Source organism: Mycteria americana, chromosome 5 (genome assembly GCF_035582795.1).
Source record: "Mycteria americana isolate JAX WOST 10 ecotype Jacksonville Zoo and Gardens chromosome 5, USCA_MyAme_1.0, whole genome shotgun sequence".
Lineage (NCBI taxonomy): Eukaryota > Metazoa > Chordata > Aves > Ciconiiformes > Ciconiidae > Mycteria > Mycteria americana.
Genome location: NC_134369.1, coordinates 13,210,910 through 13,231,100, shown reverse-complemented (window position 1 = coordinate 13,231,100; position 20,191 = coordinate 13,210,910). Strand labels below are relative to the sequence as shown.

Sequence of the window (20,191 nt, the reverse complement as noted above, 5' to 3'; positions counted from 1 at the left end):
AATCCTTAAAGACAACACCACCAGGCTAGAAGAAAATTAATTAGACCATAAGACTTTAACCTATGGGCAGCTTTTTGATCTTTGAAACTATCCCCATCCCTCACTCTTTTTGAAGCAGTAAAATTCATTTTCAAAACAGGAGATACTTTTTATTATCATTTTGCATACAGATAGAAGTGAAAAAATACAGAAATTAAGGAGCAAATGGCAAGAAGCTTCAAACCGCACCTTGGATTATTTTCCAACCAACCTGTCACCTCCTTTCGGCTTGTTTCAAGCTCAAAGTCCGCAGTGATAAAAATTTCTCTAGTCGCTGTCAGTCTACTGAGGGCTCCATGAACTTTCTTGCCAGAGCTGCATGTTAGGTTTACATAGTGGAAGCTCTCCATTACTGAATTATGTCTCTCTGTATGAACAAAATTAAAGGAAGCAAAAGCTTGGCCAGCTATGTTATTAAACATTCACTAGTGCTCAGCGCATATGTTGTCATGAAGAGTTAAAGGGGAGCAAATGATCAACTCCACATGCCAGTAAGCAGTCTGGCCAGTTTCTCAACTGGTACACCCTCACACAGAATCATGACTCTGGTGCACCTAGAGATGCGTTGCCGGGCTGGGACTCTAGCACTGCAGTGGGTCTGAGGCATGATTCACTACTAGGATGAGAGCTTGGCTGCAGTGCTCAGCCCGCTTCCCCTGGGTTTTGCTCGCAGATTCTAATGAATTGCCTTTGCACTATGCAAGGCATCTTAAAACCATGACAATGCCTGCACCAGGCAGGCTACTCGAGGGAAAAAATTTTGCACTCATATGAAGCATGTGAAAAACACATTAGCTTATAATGGTGTTTAAATTAAGCACTGGCTGCATACACAGGACATTTGGAGACCATTTTCAAGGTTTCAATGAGGAAATAAGATTTAGGTAAAGAAAACACCCAGCATAAGCTTTGGTTCTGGAGTATATAACTCTTCACTGAGCATCTAGTATTCTCTCTGTTACTCTAAGGACAAACCGACATGCTGATTCATCATGTTGTTTAGTGACTTCTTCCCCCAGCTTTTTTTTTTTTTTTTTAAATGTACTCCTCCTCACTTTCTGCTGACTTTGTAAAATCCCAAGCTATACTTTCTGCCTTGGAACAGATGGAAGAGCTGACCTCACTGTGTCCATCTGGGGCTGCTGAAGTATAAAAGGAAGAGAAGAGAAAAGAGGAATAACCCTTTGGCAATAGAGTGAGCATAAAAGGCTGGGTGATTCTTCACTTGAGGCATCAGACAGTAAGGAGCAGGTGAGAAAGGAAAGAACAGAAAGAAGGGATAGAGAGAGAAAGGAAAGGAAGAAATCAAAAGAATGAAAAGAATGGTTCATTTTACTGAGAATTTATTGGCAGTGGTACAAATGAAAAAGGAGAAGGGCTTTCCTAGCAAGACTGTAAGGTTGTCACAGGGAAGTCCTGTGATCCGAAATACCTATTGCCAGACTCATGGCTGGGAAGAAGCACGATTCATGAGGTCAGTGAAAAGGAGAAAGTTTGCAGTCTTCTATGCTTTGCTTATAGTGTACTTCATATCTGGAAAGCACTTAATAACCCCTGAGCTATGGCTCTAACCTGCTTACCTGCATTTTTATATTCATACCTGGTATCATCTGTTCCAGACCTTCTTGAAACATCTCAGTCTTTTTCAAACTACATTTTCCTTCATTTAATTTAAAGGTTACGCTTATCTTGATGGCTGAAGTATCTTCAGGAAGAAATAATGACATGTTATTTTAAAAAAGGAATAGAAAATTTAGATAACCCTAATGTCACATCATAATGATGACATCAAAAAATATGCTGATATAAAGTGAAAAAGTGGTCACCACAGAAAAGCTAAAGAGATGCCAGCTTCCTCCTGCTGTGAAGCTGGTTCACAACCAGAATCAGAACAAAGTGTGATAGATTTTATTTAAAAAAAAAAAAAAAAAAAGAGAGCGAGAGAGAGATTAAGTCCAGATCTGCTATTGGGTAAGTCAAATAAGGGTCAGCTGAAATCAAAGGAGATACTCCAAATCAGTTCAGAAAGTAGTTTATGTCTATATAAAATAGCACCTCTTATCTGTTTAGCTTTAAATGCTTTCTAAACTTTACTGTCCAACAGCTCAGCATATTGTATGTTGCCAACACTGTCTAGTTTGGATGTCTAAAAAGAGTCATGACACTGCTGGCCTAGCTGTTTATTTCACTACCAATCTTTTTTGCTTTCCTTATTTTTAAGTCTTAGTCTGAGTAATGCTGATGAAGCAGTACAAGGGGAATTTCCTGCTGTAATCATGATCTGCGATCATGAGGAAGAGGAAGAAAAAACAGAGGGGGTATAATGGAGAGGGAAAATAGAAAGTCAACAGAAACACCGTTATATCACAGTTATCTATTAAAAGAAATCAGTCAAATCATGCAACAGTAAACCTAGTGATTACCCAGCCAGTTGGATTCATTTGTATTTTGATGCTTTTTCTTAAGCTGAGATGACCTGCCACAGGTGAGGGTGTAGGCATCTTGTGTTCCTAACAGACAGACCAACAGACAGATAGTAAAGACACAGGCACTGTACACAGACTGAAGACTCCTGTAGTATAAAAGACATTTTTAATTTGTTGATCAGCATCATCATCTTCACCTGATTTTTCAACAATGTTGTTCATAAAATACTCCACATTAGAGCTTGTCTCTTCCTAAGCAATTTAAAAGGTTTAGGAAAAAAAGCAGCCTCTGTCCCATAAGCACTGGCCGAGTCTGCATGCTGTGTCCTGTGGGGTGGAGGGGCTGTGCAGGCAAAATCTCAGACCCCACGCAGGGCTGGAATGCCTTCGCCCCATTCAGCAGCGGCTCTCAGGGCCAATTAAGGAATGGCCCAGGGAGCACGGAGAATTCTGCCCTGTGCTCCCCAGCTGCAAAAAAACAGTTGTCATGAGAAGGGAATCTGAGGGTAGAGTGGTTATAAAAGACAAGGAAAGGGGGGCTTTCTTGGGACACTGGCAGGGATATAGCCCTTTATTATCTATAGTGAAAGAGGAAAGCTCTCTTTTGATTGTCTACTTCTTGGGATTTCCATGAGAGTTAGGAAGTTTCCTGCTTGTACACTCTCTACAGAATCATATGCTTGTTTTTGTTGTTTTTGACTTACCAGAAAATACCTGGACATCTGAAGAGCAGCTTAAGAAGCATCTATTGCTCCCACCACTCTTAATGCAGTACAGCAATACCTCAGGTGACATATGATCAGGCAAGGGACCCTTTGTCTCTAAATAGGATGAAACAAATACTCACAGAAGTAAAACATCTACACACCCTACTAATAAATCAGCATGCAGCTGCTTTTGTACCTGGTGCCTGAGAGCACCCATACAATTAATATGCTGTTTAGACAGAAAATCAAAGCAAAAATAAAATCACTGGAAGATCATACCACATAAGCAATTTCCTTTCAGGTAAAGCTATCATCAGCAAACCTTCTCATGCACAGAAACAAAAGGAAATAGAAGAATAAGCTAGATAAAAGCACAGGCAAGAAAGCATCAAAATCCCTCAAAGTATCTCCTGTTTTGGGGTGAGGGGGGTGTGTGTGCTTGTTTTTACCAGTTTCAACATCAGTATCATCATACCTGACTAAAAAGTAAAGCGGAATACTGGGAACAATGACACATACCACTTAACTGGGCAGATCAAGATTTTCAGATTTGACTATAACCATATGGCCATCAGACACATCAGGAGTAGAAGTGTATTTACTAGGCACCTTACCAACACAATCCTTTTTATTCCAGTGTAATTTGTAGTTAGAGTGACACAGGCATTCATAGTCTCCCAGCGTGTTCACACACAGCTGCTGGCAACCACCATTGTTGATGCTACATTCATTAATATCTACAGAGGAAAGATAAGAACACTTTTAAAAAGTTACTCTTGCCGAAGTTCTGTACTCTACCTCCACTAGATAAACATATACACAAATACTCCTTAGTCGGTTTTAGAAAAAGTTTTAGGAATGCTATCTGGACACCCACCTTGAAATAGTTTTGTTTTCATGTAAATCCTTTGATAAATGTCAAAATTGATCAAATGTTGTTTGAGGGGAGACATTAGATATGTCCTTAAACCACATAATTAAGAAAACATCCAGCCTCAGCAATATGAAAACAAATTAACTCAAAGAAAAGGAGACCAAATCAAGTCTGCATTGCACTGTGTCTGGTTAATTAATGTTTCTAATTTGGAATAAAGACAGAGAACATGGACAGGATTCATACTGATCAACCCTCCAAAGTGCTCAACTGCTGTGGAACACTATCTGACTCCATGTGGGCAACCACCACCATTGTATCACCGTTGTCCCTTTTGCCCAATTATCCAATTTCAGGGCCTTGCCCCGCCCAACAAATGCCAATAGAAGGAGAAACTACTGACCACACAACATACTGCCTTTGGTGCAAATTTGCATGCTGATGCAGAATATACCATTCACCAGTGATGTAGCCCAGGGGTCAATACTGGGGCCAATACTATTTATTCTCTTCATTAAACCTGGATGATGGGACAAGAGTTCACCCTCAGCAAGTTTGCAGATGACACAAAACTAGGAGGAGTGGCTGATACACCAGATGGTTGTGCCACTATTCAGAAGGACCTTGACTGGCTGGAGAAATGGGCCGACAGGAATCTCATTAATTTCAACAAAGGGAAATGCAAAGTTCTGTGTCTCTGCTTCTCAGAAATGTTTCTGCTTCTCAGATCCACCCTGATGACCGCTTCACTTGTCTCCAGTAGCTTTATGGCAGTGATACATAAACCTAGAAAGCTGCCATCAAGAAATCTCTTGCGAGTCCCAGAAAGTTTGTGCAACTGAGGGTACCCACTTCTATGTACACTTTTCTCAATGGTAATAACAAGTTCTTGTCACTGGTCTCCCAACCATTTGTTCCCCCATCTAGATAGGTAACAATTTGGTAGAAAACACTGTGAAACAGGTTACAAAACTGAGCTGATTTCAGGGGGAAAACATGCTACTAACAGAACTGGGACAGCAGGGGCAGGAATGAGCAGCAGAGGAATAATGGAGAAAGAAGGGAACATCTTAAATAGGTACTGTTGCCTAAGACACCAAAAAATCAGCCCAAATCTTTGGTTTTCATTGACCATTTGCTAGGAAGCTGCATGCAATGGCAACCTATTATCTCCAGCACTTACTGACTTCTTCCATATAGGTCAGAAGGTATATACTCAGTATCCCTACCAGCTTTGACACAGCCTGTGATTGCCAGTAAATGAAGGACTTGCTATGGTACAAGGATTAACATCTTCTGCACAGGAGTATGATATGAGGAGGCCAATTAGCAGCCAAAAGCAAAATTACAGTTCCTTTCCCTCATTGGTGGCCAAAAGAAATGGAATTAATGCAGAGGAATTAATGGGAACAGACTTCTTTTAGCAAGTAGAACACATGAACAGTGTTACTCCCCATCCAGACAGGTTTCCCTGTTCATCAGGATAAAACACAGTGATGTTGTAGCCCTGTAATAATCTTTCCAGACTTTCTAGAGGCAGAGGTTAGAACAGATCAGGCATACAGAGATCTCTGAATTGTTATCTCCAAGTTCAAGTGTGTTCATTCTGCCTCAGAAATAAATAGGTCTTACTCAGAACCAAGTAACCATATGGAGTTGGTAAGGTCTTGCCTAGAGCTTATATAAAATAGGTTTAATTCCATTTAGTGTCCAGTTATTCATGTTTCCTCCTGTTAATTCTGGGAATTTGTTGCAGAAATATTCACACTTGACACACACTGAGGTTCTGTGAACATCTTTCTCTCTTTTCTTGAACTTTTCTTGTAGGAAAGACATAAAAGATTTAAGAGTATTAAGCTTGGCCAATGTAAATCAGTGGTACTACATCAGCTAAATTCCAATCTACATCACATGAGGATCTGACATATGCACAAGAGCAACCTGCAAAACTGTAACTTTCTAAGTCATCCAGAGCTTCCTGTTCTTCAAGTCCTATTCCACTGCCTTTTCATTGAAGTCAATGAGACTTCTGCATGTGAAAAATCTATCAAATTATGGCTTTCATATCCAGGTGCAAAACACATCAGTTTGTTCTAATAGTCACAGGTGCTTTCTGGATGCAGGGTGGGAAGGGGAAAATCATTTGAGCAAAGACAGAAATGAGCAGGATTAGTTTCTACTTTTGCTATGTCTCCTTATCATGGCAAAGAGTAAAATTTACTCTATACACCTACTGCATATGCATAGGCTTTGCCTTGCACAGACACTAATTAGACCTGTGGCAACAGCACTACATCAGTACGGCCTGTAGTGCCTTTTTACAACTCACCTCCACAATGTGTGAAGCCATAGAGAGCAAATCCTTTGTTACAAGTACACTCAAAGGTGCCTGGATGATTGATGCACGTGTGGTCGCACGTCCGTTCAAAAGAACATTCATCAACGTCTGCAAGTTTTAAAGGGATACATCAGTATCTTTCAGCCTGACATGGAAGCACTGATGAGCTAATAAAATTGGACAGAGATGTACAGAATTATGTAAACTAAGCAAATTCTTTTAGAGCAAATAATGTAACATAATGAAATGACAACTTTTAAAAGAACAATTAGTTTGCCAAACAAGCTTTTTCTTGGCAAACACAAAAACTGCTGCTATATTTTTAACAACTATGTTTAAAATAAATTATTTCTCTTGTATGGGAGAAAAAAAAAGCTGACAAAACTCTTATTTCATTAAGAAAAGTCTACATAAGGTCTGCAGAAGTAGATTTACAAAAGAAAGTATTGCCTTTGCTTTTTCCCCATAAATGAAAGCAAAGGCCACATTTTTAACTCTATATGAATATGCAGCGTCTGATTTAAGTCTGCTGAAAATCACCACATTCTCCGAGATACACCTGAAGACAGATGACTGGAATAATTTGGTAAATTTTTCCACGGATCCATTATACTGTATATTTAGACTTCAATGTCTGTCTCTCAAAGCTGCTGAGATACCTGTTTTCTCCTGTTTTCTCAAGTTTTCCTTGGCATTACAATCACTTTGCACACATCTTCTTTGTAAAGCATAGTTGGTATAATAGCCTAATCATGATCGCAGTGAATTGAATGGTAAAACAGTAAAATTCCCATCACTTTCTGAGGCCCTGAATGTTTATTACACCATCAAAAGCACCTAAAACTTCTGTGCTAGTACCTTATGCATACCATGTAAGAATGTTGCAAGATACAAAAAAGCTCACATCAACATCACTGACACATTATATCATTCTTTTTTTCTTGGGCTTTGGCATGCCTCAAGATACCACTTTTGAAACAATCTAGGGAAAGTAACAGAAGTGACAGAGACAAAAGGGAGATGCAAGTCTAAAATACATTCATAAACAGATTCCATTAAAAAAACCCACAAACTATCTTGAAAATCTTACGTTTTTATAGTAAGTTTTTTCCATATAAATACTTGTCCTTCTTTGCCTGATTTAAAAAGGAAAAGAATGCACCAAAAACCCAGGTGAAAATTATTTTCTGTTGGTCAGTTCAGCTTTCTGAAATTCATCATTAATGTCAGTTGGTTGTCTAGGAAATGGAATTATTCACCTCCCCAGGTGGCTGATTGGCTTTACATTGTTTCATACTGTAGCTTTTCCAAAACCACAGACCATTTTGATCTTTACATTTTAATGTATTTAAGCAGCTTAAACAGGATTGATAACTCTATATGTACAAACCATTACACAGAAAAGCAAATATGCTTTGTAAGTCTCACAGGAGAAACCCATGTCATCCTAAAAATCAAATGCTCTATGATGTTTTAGGGAATAGGGATTCCAATTTGTCTATAATTTCATAGACCTATAGGTCTATAACTTCATAGATGACGTTATATCTTTTTTTCTTTAAATAATGAACTTATGGCATCTAAATGTCCCATTAAGAAAAAATAAATTTCACTGCAATGGTGAACTAGTCAGTAAGACGGACAGAGCAACATTGTCTATTTTTCCCTGTAAATTATTTTAAGATCATTAATAGAAGGAGGGAGGAAGCATTATCCTCATGAAGAGCTTTTTAATATGATGCTACCTCTGTTACTTCCAGCTAATAGTTCACTGTGCTGTTAAACATACCTCCTACAACAGTATCAAGCCAACTGTATTAATACAACAGCTGTTTCAGAAAGAAAAAAAAAAAAAACACCAAAAAAACCCACACAAAACCGAGGCATGGAAATTATTCTGGAGTCCATTAGCACTTCATCATTGTAGTAGATGTCCAAGCCACGCTGATTTGTTCTACTTCTGTTGCCTCTCCAGTGCACATACCTTGACAAGACTTCTCATCTGTTAATAATTTAAATCCTTTTCTGCAGCTGCAATCAAAACTGCCAACAGTGTTTTTACAGAAATGATCACAGCCTCCATTATTGGACTGGCATTCATCAATATCTGTAACAAAAAAGTGCTTCAGCAAATAAACACAGTACATTCCACATACTTCTACTGCCAGATCCAGAAAACAGTCACGTCCAATTGGTTAGAACATCCCAGAAACAAAATCTAGCGAGACGACTACAAATTTTAAGGAAGATCAGACCCAGCTCTTAAGAACGATCTGGCCCATTCAGCCCCATGACAGTGTTATTTGCTTTCATTTAACATATTGCTGTCAGTTACATTTGGGTACGTGTATTCACAAAAGACCACTTCCCTAAGTTCTGTTTGGAAACATTTTGACTTAAATGTTCTCTAACAGGTTTTAGCTTTATAAACATTCTCTCCATTTCCTCTTCCTAAGCCCTGCAGAAATCACAGGCAGAGAAGACTTCCTGAGCTACCCTGTCCTTTTCATGCCAATATTAGAATAAGTTCTTTATCTAACTTTAATTGACTCAGGCATGGGGATTCCATCATTTTTGCCTAATAGAACAGTCTTAACATCTAATCACTGGAAAATGTGTTCTAATATACAACCTAAATGTCCCTTTGCTCCTTTCCAGTACTCTCATTAGAGCTGCTTGGACCAGTATAAGTAATTCTACTCATACATCCCTGTTTACACACTGATATTTACTTACAAACTGCTCTAATACCCAGCTGACTGCAGGCAAAATAGCAGACTATTGGACTGTATGCCTCTAAGAACCTACACGCCTACCTCTCCCAGTACTGACCTCTACTTTACCACAGACCTGTATGACCTCCTACCAAACCTCATCTGTGAAAAATGAGGGCATCTTGGCAGGAGGGGTGGAAGTGGTGAGGGGGAGGGCAGAGCAGCAGAGATTCTCTGCACATCATGCACCTGATGCAATGGAAACCATGCGTCTACCCCTGGCTGCAGTCCTTTCTTAGGTCAGATTACACATACTGGCTTTCCTCTGGACACTGGATTACCTTCATTTGGAGATGAATACCTTACAGCAAGGTGTTGGTACACACGTGTTCATGTCCATGAGTATAAAACTCACCTTTACATGTCTTGCCATCAAACTGGAGTGTGAATCCAACAGGACAGCTGCAGTGAACTCCGGTTGACGTATCTTTACACGTACGATCACAGCCACCATTATTTACTGCACATGTTTCTAGCCAACAAGATAAAGCTGAAGTTTGCTCAGGGCTATTATATTGGTAACAAGAAACATCATGTGATACAAGGTACCGTTCCAAGTACAGTGCTATTCAACCACATTTAGTCTAGCATACGTGAGCAACTACTAAATACACGTGTTGGCAAAATCCCTGCCTCAGCTACATCCAGTTTTTTGTGGAGACTCTACAAACTAAGATATCGTCTCTGGATATTCTCATCCTTAAACACAAATCCCTGCTCTTTGATGATGAATCCGTTCCTGTCAGTCTGTCTCCTTACGCCCACACTGAATTCTGGCTGATCCTCTGACACTTCCCACCAATGCTCACACACCTGGTTACAGTCAGCACTACTAAACCAGTTTCCTTAAATCCATCCCAACAGACCTTCACATGCTACCTGTGCTCCCAGTCATGGTGGATTACACCCACACTGAGCATTCCTTCAGGCTTGTAAACCAGGTGCCATCTCAACTTAATGTTCCTATAACTTCCCCCTATGCAAACTATGTCTAAGTCTCACCAAACCTTTCTAGTGAACACCTCTAAAATACAGTTCTTCACATCCAACTAAAGAGAAATAACTCACTCTTTGGCATTCATCCTCTTGTAGTCGGTCTAACCACCTCAGTCAGTCTAACCACCTTTTCACTGGCTGGACAAATGCAATTTTATCCACCACATATTGATTCAGAGAGCTGCAAAGATCATTTTTTATGTCTGCTTTTTGAAATCCTCTCTTTCTAGCTCTGTATCCTAGTTTTCTGCAGCATTAAGCATACGCTACTTATTCTCAAGTTTTGAGACCTTTTCTGGTTTATTCCCTCCCAGTCTCTCATCTCACATGCAATACTGGGTGGCTGTGTCCAACCTCCACATGAAGACAGAGTGCCTCTTCTTTCTTCCTCTTTCCACAGAAATGTCATTTTTTTGAAAATGACGCTATTCATTTAGGTGTCTAAATATGGATTCAGAAGCTAAGAGCTAGCCCTATACTTTTGGTTGTTTCTTCCTCAGCCTCCATGCCATTTCTGTGGCAAATGCCAATAAGCACAGTAAATCACCCTGACTGCCTGGAGGTAGGGTTTTTGAGAGGTGGACATCCACTGACCCAGCTGCCCTGAGACCACAGTGATTGTTTCTCATGCTGGTGCCTTCCCAGTAACGACAGACCCTCAGAGGCTGGCATTCTGGGCCAGATGTGAACACCTCTAGGAAGAATAAGATGACCTTGTATCCTAACATGTCCTTCTAGATGCAATCCACCACTGGGCCCAACTCTCTTCCATGCAGAAGTATACTTTCAATTGAAGAGAAGCAGGTAAAACACTGCTTCCTCCACAATCACTTGGCTAAAACTGTAGCACAGAAGGGATTGTACTGCATTCCCATGATGAATTAGAACCATGGAAACATACGCTACTTCAAGGACAAGTTCTTGACACCTCCTACTAACCGTCACGAACAATGTACATAGTTTCTCATATATTATGGAATAATATTATTTCTTGCAGCATCTTAGGCAGGGTTCAGCCCAGAGCTATGATGGTTACAATAAAAAAACCCCAATTCTTCAATCTAAAAGGTTTTGGCAAACAGCAATATTATTTTGGATAAGCACTTTTACCCATAAGCAACCGTCGCTTCACCCTCTTGTCCACATCAGCTCCTGCTGTAGTGTTTCCCTCAGAAATTTCAACAGCAGCCTCTTCCCTCTCTGCAAGGAACATGAAAAAAGCAAATGAGTAAAGGTGCGCTGACCAGAAGCCTCATCTGATATCCAACACGCACACACATGCAAACAGCTGCATCGCACACTGAATTATCAGAGACAGTCAGAACTGACTAGGCAGAAATAATTTTTTATTAAAAAAGAAAGTAATAATGAAAATAATTAAGACCCTTCAGTGAAAATGGTGAGAATACTTTGCTTTTGTTGCTTCCTTACAACTCATGTTTGCTTCAGTATTCTTAACAAAACAGAAGATGCACTACGGATGTAGTGAACAGCAACAAGACGAAAGAACTAATTGAACTGTCATGAACTGTTCTGTTAAGAGCACACTGTCATCATCTATCATGGACTAATACAAGGACCAGCCAGCTATGCCTGAGCATTTGATTTCAATCAACGGAAAACAAACTCTTCCAGAGACTGGAAAAGTTTATAAATCTTAAGTGCTTTCTTTACTGGATAACTGCCTTGCAAAAAATGTACTTTAATTGAATTCAGAGTTCTGGTTTTAACAGACATACCGCTTGGTTACACCCTCTGGCTCGTGCTTGCACTTCAGAGGGACCAGTGATAATTACAGGCTGCAGTACTATTACGTAGCTACTTATACAGGGAAGCATAAGTTGCCTGAACCCAACCAACTCACTCATGAACTAGCAGGTTTCTTGGTTTTGTATTCCTTGACATTTTCTAGCCATGCTATTATAAGGAGCATTAATCATGCACACACAGCAATGCCACACCATTCTAAAGTTAGCCATCAACAGAAAACTACTTCCCTCCACTGTATACTGACCCAGGCAGGTTTTCCCATCCACATGCATGATGTACTTGGGGTGACATCCACAAATAGGCCCATTATCAGCATCATCACATGTATGTTGACAGCCACCATTTCCATGATTACATGTTACTAGGAAGAAAATACATGTTACATCTCACAAGTACTTCCACCGTCTTTGAAAGACAGTGTGCATTTGTCTCCATTTGACCATCCAAAACACCTTCCTAACATGCCCCTTTCCTGAAGAACTCTGTGAGACTGAAACACTGCAGAGCTCTCTTGTGGAGCTGAACTTCCCATCATTATGAATGATGGCGCAACTCCCACACTGCAGATACTGTAGCAACCCATAGACTGGTGTGATAGTGTCCAGCAAAGCCATTAATTCTAGTTTAATTCAAATGCACACAATTTAGGCATGTCATCCCAGTTTAGCTATAACATACCAAATCCCATATCACTGCAAACAGAACACTATTTGTGCACTTTGGGAAACCATAAGCATATGCAGAATGTTGCATACAAATGCAGCTCCTCTGGTTCTTGGACAGTTCAAATCCTGGTCGGCATTCACAGGCAACTCCTCCTTTGGGTGTTTCTCTGCAGATGTGGGCACAGCCATGATCTTTATTCATGCAGCTCATGCCTTCTGCAAAACAGGACAAGTGCAAGAGCATCAGCATCCTCAGCATCTCTGTGTGCAGGCAACAGTCAAATAAAGTCAGTTCAATACACACACAGACAACAGCCTGCTACTTCTGGGAAGACTCTACAGTGTTAGGACAAGATGTACAAGCTTACAGACAGGAAAGGCAGAAAGTCCAATCCTGCAAAGTCAATGGCCCCAAGGTTTCTCCATCTGTGATCTTTTCTGTGCCCATGTTCTTTGACTGCAAGGTCAAAAAGCAACATCCCTAGATTTTTACAGCATCTGCATTCTCATCCAATGCTCTCACTTTACACCAGTGCTTATAAAACTTTCTCATTTCTTCTATAAAAATTGCAAGGTGGCTGATACCTGGCAAGATCGAAGCCTAAAGTGAAGTTCTTATTTCTCTGCTTAAAAGAGCAGCCACCAGACGCAGGAATGCCTAGGCAGACAGTCACAAAATTCATCCCTATTTCAATTACTGGCCTACAAAGCAGATTCCCAAAGTCATAACCTACCTCAGCAGTGACCAAGTAGTGACCAGGCAGACATACAGACTGTACATATGCTGTATGTCAATTCTTTTTTTTGTTAACCATTTTGTTTTCATGTTTTTTTCTGATTTCAATAAATACCTCCCAAAATAACCCCACTGGGGATTATCAGAGTGTTCTGTATTTCTAGACACCTTCCCAGCTGGACAGAATTTAGTGCCAGTGCCTGCTTTAACCAAATGAAAAAGCAGTGTGACACTAGTGACTTTCTTCCTTTTGGTGCACCTCCTAAAAATATCCTGTCATTTTTGTCTCTGACAGTTACAAGCTGTTCATGCACCAGTCAATGACCACCAGAGTGTCTTGTCTGGCCTTTGCAAAAAGTTAAAGTCAATTAAACAAGGAGGAATTGTTATTGTTCCTAGAATTATTGTAAAAACTTCTTTCACCTTGCCCCATGGTTCAGCTAAATCAATGCCTTTGCCATTGGCAAGATGGTGACACAATTTGTACACACACAACTTAAAACTACACAGCAGCTGGCTGAGTTATCAAATGGGATCATTAGACCAAACTAAGAGAGTAGTTTTTCTTCTAACAGTACACCACAGATTTTTGCTGAAATCTTCTATAGTGCTACAAAATTGGGAGAGAAGACAACTGAATGCTCTCCTCAGGTATATGGAGAACACACCTTTGCTATCAAATTCTCTGCCTTGATGCATTTGGCTTTTATAAGACATGTTACACCAGAATGCTCTTTCTTCTTGATGAGAGCACTTCATTTGAGAAGACTAAGTGGAGCATACTTGGGCTGCAAGGGCTTATCCCACATTACCTCAGTGAACTTCTACTGAGTTGAGCAGATGCACAATCAAAGAGAGAATGAAAAGGGTGACCATGCTGCTAAAAAGGGATTGTGTGAACAATTCCACACCCTATATATTTTTTAAACTTACACAGCCCCTTTTGCAGCCTTATTACTAAATGAAACAAAACCACTGTATTGGCAAGCAGAGGTTAGCTTGTCGCCATTATTCCACTACACTTCAATTAGGTCCTTGCTCTGCACACGACTATTCTCACCATCTGAAGCACAAGCTACAGTACCCTTTCTCTATTAAGACAGCTTTAAGCAACAAAAGAATGGATATTGCAAAGCCTAGATTATTCTGCTCTACTGGCTTTTTGATTCCTTTCCCACAGTGAGGACCCTGTAGAAGTCTAACAAGACAATGACACTTCAAATCCTGCAGCACACGGACACAGCCCAAGGAGCCCACATGAAAGCTGTCATCCATTCTTTTGCTGTCAGTCAAGGAACCAGACAACCTATGAGGCCACAAATTAGCCTCATTAACTCTTGTGTTTTTGTGACATTTCTGTTCTTAAGCATGCAATATGACTTGGTCTGTTAGCTCAGAGGCATTAGAAAGCATTAACAGAAACTAAGCTGCTAATTCTCTTAACAAAGTTATTCTTTTGTCTCTATAGAGCTACCAAAGGGGAAACTGTTCAAGCAGGTACTTTGGTAAAGTTCACTGACATCAGACAAATGGTTTAAATGCTCAATTTGGGATTGCTCCATTCTGAGTGAGCAGAATTCAATCTGCTCTCCACAGAAAGCTACAACTGCACTTCCCAAACCAGGGCACATTTTAATAACAAAGTATCCATTGTGTAACAAGGTACATGACCAAACCCACCAAAATCTAGCTGACCGAAAAGACAGCATTTCATAGAAGATACATACATCCACACATTCTAGCGTTTACTATGAAGCTGCTGCTTGTCTCCAAAGGTGGTAGAAGATTTCTACACAGCCCCATTTTATAAGGTTGTATTAAAGAAATGTCTGTAAAACCATAAATGCTGTGTGACTGCAAACTCCTTCACGGACACAGTGTCTCCCAGGTCATATTGTTCCAGAGCTGTTGCAATGGCAGATTGTGGTCCAGAATCAAACCCCAAACAATTATTGGTCAAATCCCACCACATGCTTCCCAGACACTCGATTTCTCTTGCAGGAGACCCTGCCCTACTGACACACAAATGTCTTGGGATGGATGAGTCTCTTGATCACCACACCCACAGCCAAGGGAGCTGAATTCAGTGCCTGCCTGGCCTGGCGCACCCCAAGCCAGATGAGTCCTATCTGATGACTGGACCTTCGTGAAGTTACTCAGCAAACTTCAGCGAGATCTGAGCACTCCTGTCACAGGCAAAAAGCCAGCATAGTATTTCTCTATCAGGCCACGTTAAATTAATCTCTTACATGTATGATCTGTGTTTAAATCTTTGTGTTTTTTACACAGCAGATGTAAGGACATCACCACCAATCTGCTAAGAACATTAAGCCTCCATTTAAGGCACATTCAAACAGGCGCTCAATAGGACAGAGGAAGATGCAATCATACAAAGAACTACCAGAGATTCTCAGAGGCACCTTCTAATAGCCAAATGACAAGGAGCATCAGCACAGCCAGCAGAACAGGACATCCAGGAACGCTTTAGTCTTTTTTTTTTCATGCTTTCTACACCCTTGTGTTAAGGCAACTTTTTCTAAAAAGCTTTCTAGTTATCACTGTTCTCCACAGTCAGAAGGACTCTAAGAGCAATAGCTGAGACGGTGCCCCGTGTACAAGCTTTCAGTCCACACAGTGATTTCAAATGTGGCTTTCATCTTGCAGGTCCAATTCACTCCCATTGATTCAGCCCAACAAGTGGATACTACGACTGTGAAATACCACAAGGGAGAGTAGCAAGATTTGTCATCCATAGCAATAGCAACCACAAAATGTACTACATATTTACTTGTCAAAAACTCTGCTTTCCTTCAAATTTTTGTATTCTCTAATATGGAGCAAGTTAAACACAGAAACAAGCTACGTGTGCATGGCTGCCCTGCCAGCTACTGTAACAGCTTCCCAAAGTAAATCCATTCTCCCACATACAGATGAAGAGCAGCTCATTCAGAGCAGACAGCCAAAGAAAAAAAATAGGATTGTGCACAACTTCCCAAGACACTCTGAGTTCCTGTGGTTTAAGCAGGGGCTAGGCAGAACCATCAAGCCCCTCAGAGCACCCCTGTACTTCAGACCAACACAGTCATATCAGATGAAAAATCAACTTTAATTATCAAACTCTCCTCTAACAGCTACCTGACCTTGAGTCCCTTGTCACAGTAGCTGATAGGGAACCCAGAGGTTAATTGCAGATAGACTTGGAAGGGCAGATGACTCCTAGGCTCCCCTGTTACACTGGCCATCAGGAGGAATACAACAGCCCCAGGCCTCTCTATTTCTCCTATCTCAACTCCAGTTCACTCTTTTTCTGTGTATGTAAAGGCCAGTACTGGAGACCACTAGGAAGGTCTCTCAAGCATTAATGTATGCACTCTTTTAACTGGGCTGGGAGACAGGGAAGGAAATATTCCCTTATGTTACAGATAAGAAGCAAAACTGAAGAGATGGTCCAGGCAGTAGGTGCAAAATACTGTTTCGATCAATGCTGTGAGGTCTCAAAAGAGAACCAATAAAGCATATACATTGAGAGATGCATACACAAGGCAGAGAACAGAAGACCTAGCAATGAGCAGAAAAGCAGAGAACAAAGTGAGGGGAAAGAGAAAGCAATGAGATTTCGCTTACAACAGACCTGCCCACCCAAGGAAAAAAAAAGAAAAAAAAAAAGTGGGGAATCCCGTGGAGCACTTCTTCACAGTAATGGGGGGGAGGCAGGAGGGAAACAGTCACAGCATGATAACCTGAAAAAAGGGCTTTTAAAGAAAACAAAGCAAACACTTCTGTATTTTAGTATGAAGGAAAAAAAGCATTTCAGGCAAAAACAGTACGGGATTTTTCCTAAGACTGGTTTCCATAAAAATATATTTTATTTAGTAGTTTTTAGGAAAAAATGCATCTTTTTTTCCCCTCTTGCTTTTCTTTTTCAAAGAAAAAAAAAAAAGATTAAGTGTAAATTTGGTGTTATGGAAAAAAGGCCTTTTTTTCCAAAAAGTTAAAAGAAATTAACTGCATCTTTAAAAATAAGAGAACAGAGGTAGAATTCCAAACGTACAATTTAGGGAACAAATATTAATGACAGGAAATGCTGCTGCTGTTAGCTCAGGAGAGTAGAAGGTACTCAAGTAGCATCAAGTAAGAATAAAAAGAGTTGGAAGTTTTTCCTCCCTTGGCATCGGACAAGAAAAGGAGTACAAGCAACTGATTTTCATCCTTAGATTCATCACCCATGCACATACACAAACACACATCACTGCTAGCAAGGCAACATGAAGGGGAATGCCTTGCCCCACCACTGCAGGCTTCCTGCTTGTCCCCACTCCTGGCTCAGCTCCTCCAGTGGCAAGCTAAGCAATGGCCTGAGAAATCACCATGCATCAGCAGACCCCCGTGAGACCAAGCCCAGTACCAGAGAAGTAGAGAATACAAGTTCTTAATTCAAACAAAAGATCAATTCAGCTACGTCAGATGACAGCCACCTCAGCGTACTCATCTGTGGATGGCCATATATGTCTATAAATGTTGATCTCTTCACTATGGGGATTTTTAAAGTGAGATTTGTTTATTCACGCTCAGATTCCTCTTATAGTCATGCCAACGATAAGCCGTAGATTAAAGAAAGCTTTACAGCTTTGAATACTTCTTGGTAAGATATTCACTGTACAGTTCAATGGACAACTCCCTGATCTGAGCAACCACTTTAAAGTATTCCCTAAGGGCACCCAAAATAACTTTGTTCAATCCAATGTCTAATTAGATATCCAAGGCTCTCTGATCTCTCAAAGGCCGCTTCATAAAGGTTTCACTCAAAACAAAGAACGTGATTTGAATACCTTTGGGGCTGACAAACACTGAAACCTAAACACTGTACAGGGAATCTAAAAGGTACCTGAAGGTAATGCAGGTATTGCCCTGTAACTAAAGCCGATGGAAATGGTCAGAACTCACTGTCCTTCAATTTGTTGCCATTCCCTGAACAGCTTAGCTGCACAACAGAGCATAAAGTACACTGGGAGTACAGCAGTACAGCCTTTAACAAGCACAACACTGCAGACATACAGGTGGGATCAAAGGGGCAGAAGGGATGTAAAGAGTCTTCAAAGTCACTTAGAAGAGTCTGACACACTGTTCCTTTTGAAAGGAGCAAGGACTTCAAGACCCTTCCCAGCTTTGAAAAACTCAACCTAAAAATACTTCTGAAGCTGCTTTAGAGATTTTGCAGTTAGCTTCTGACAAAAACTCCTGCTTGGTGCCTGGAGGGAAGCAGCCAGTACCTTCTGAGCGGTGGATGCACGTATGCTGGTTATCACTTAGAAAGAACCCTTCCTTACAGCGACATTCATAGCTCCCCACAGTGTTGACACAAACATGCTGGCAGCCACCGTTGTTGAACATGCATTCATCTGTATCTGAAAGAGAGAGAGAGAGAGAGAGAGAGAGAGAGAGAGAGATCAGCTTTGTGCTAACACCAATACACTCATATTGGCAGCAGCCGCTCAATATGCAGTACAGACAGACATCTACCCGGCATGTAACCACCCAGGCAGCTTAGACACCCCAGGCTAGCCTGTTGTTGTTCTGTCACCCTTGGGAAAGTATGTTTTTGCTACTGCTCTTCCCCAGTTCGCAATTTGCCCAATCAGTCACAGGGCTCCCAAGAAATGCTGGCCAACTAACCAGAGTTACTTGTTACAACTAAGGCAGAGCAGCCTCAGTGCAGCCAGAAGCAGGGCTCCACACTCCACCTACGTGAACGTACTCTGCCTCTCAGTGCAGCTGGATAGTACTACCACTCAGCAGCCTAGCACATTTACATCTAGGCTGAGCATCCATACATGGTTCTGTCTTGCTCAGTGGGACACAAATTTGGCTCCAAACCCATCCAAGCTATAAAAGGTGTTTTTCCAGAACACTCCCCATTCTGAAGCAAAGGTGGAACAAGAAAGATACAAACCTCAAATAAGTTTAGCTTAAAACCTATCCCCTGCTCCTTACTTTCACTCTAGCTAGAATTCACACATCACATCTGTTCTGATGCTCAATTTGATTTATCCTCCTCCTCCCTCAACTCTAGGTCATCACCACTTATCATCAAGGCTGATGCTGTGTTGCCTGACTGCAGTCAAGGACAAGAGCAGAAGTTCTGGAGATAGTTTTAATGTTGACTTTGCAATATTCAAGAGCTTCAACCACAGAGAATACAGAAAGGCTCTGCTTGCAAGATAACCAAGAGAAACAAAGAGTGGAAGAACTTCAGCTAAGCCTCTGAACAACAGGATGCTCATCCCAACCTACAATTCTTTGGAATTTTACGCCTTAACAAGCACAGGTTTTTGTAACCACTACCAGCAAAGAATTTTCCTACCCTAATTTCCAGAAATGCCAATTTGAACAGGAAGTGAAAATGCTCAGTCCCTTAAAAAATAGGACAAAACATTGCTGAGGCAAAGCACTGGTCTCATTTGCAAATTCATATGGAACATCATGTTTGCTCCCTGTTCTGTTCATTGTTCCTGTGCTAATAGTACAATGTTTTTAATTTAACGTTGTAGCATTTCTGGCATAAAACAGCTGTCTTCTAGAAAAGGAGAAAGAGAAAGGCTTTTAGTAAGAAGCATAACAATATTACAACAGATTTAATTTCTACTGAAGGCAATGAGTAAGCCAATGGATGCAAAAGAATGTGACCTGCTGTAGCAAAAAGAGGGGCTGACATCTCCATCACAGTGAAGATGAGTATTTTAGAGTTCTACAGTGATGTGAATGTGCAAACAATCATGAATAAACATCCACCATGAGTCTTTAGTACTACAGATTTGAACTCCAGCAGATGTTTCTGTCTTACAGACCTTGGAAAGGTTTCAAAAAAA

The 20,191-nt window shown here is 40.7% G+C and overlaps 1 protein-coding gene across 5 annotated transcripts in view; it reads right to left on the bottom strand.

Moving 5' to 3' along the window:
• Positions 1-20,191, bottom strand: part of SCUBE2 (signal peptide, CUB domain and EGF like domain containing 2) — a 52,791-nt gene that overhangs the window by 19,854 nt on the left and 12,746 nt on the right. For 3 of the 5 annotated variants that reach the window (XM_075502177.1, XM_075502178.1, XM_075502175.1), the window contains 12 exons: positions 18,596-18,730; positions 12,680-12,805; positions 12,169-12,285; positions 11,265-11,354; positions 9,514-9,630; positions 8,369-8,491; positions 6,376-6,492; positions 3,787-3,909; positions 3,170-3,286; positions 2,463-2,549; positions 1,640-1,744; positions 251-406 (listed from right to left, as the gene is read on the bottom strand). In XM_075502177.1, coding sequence (XP_075358292.1) covers positions 251-406; positions 1,640-1,744; positions 2,463-2,549; positions 3,170-3,286; positions 3,787-3,909; positions 6,376-6,492; positions 8,369-8,491; positions 9,514-9,630; positions 11,265-11,354; positions 12,169-12,285; positions 12,680-12,805; positions 18,596-18,730 — 1,413 coding nt within the window. The remainder of the gene's footprint in view (positions 1-250; positions 407-1,639; positions 1,745-2,462; positions 2,550-3,169; positions 3,287-3,786; positions 3,910-6,375; positions 6,493-8,368; positions 8,492-9,513; positions 9,631-11,264; positions 11,355-12,168; positions 12,286-12,679; positions 12,806-18,595; positions 18,731-20,191) is intronic. The other 2 variants (XM_075502176.1, XM_075502179.1) reach the window with 2 other exon arrangements.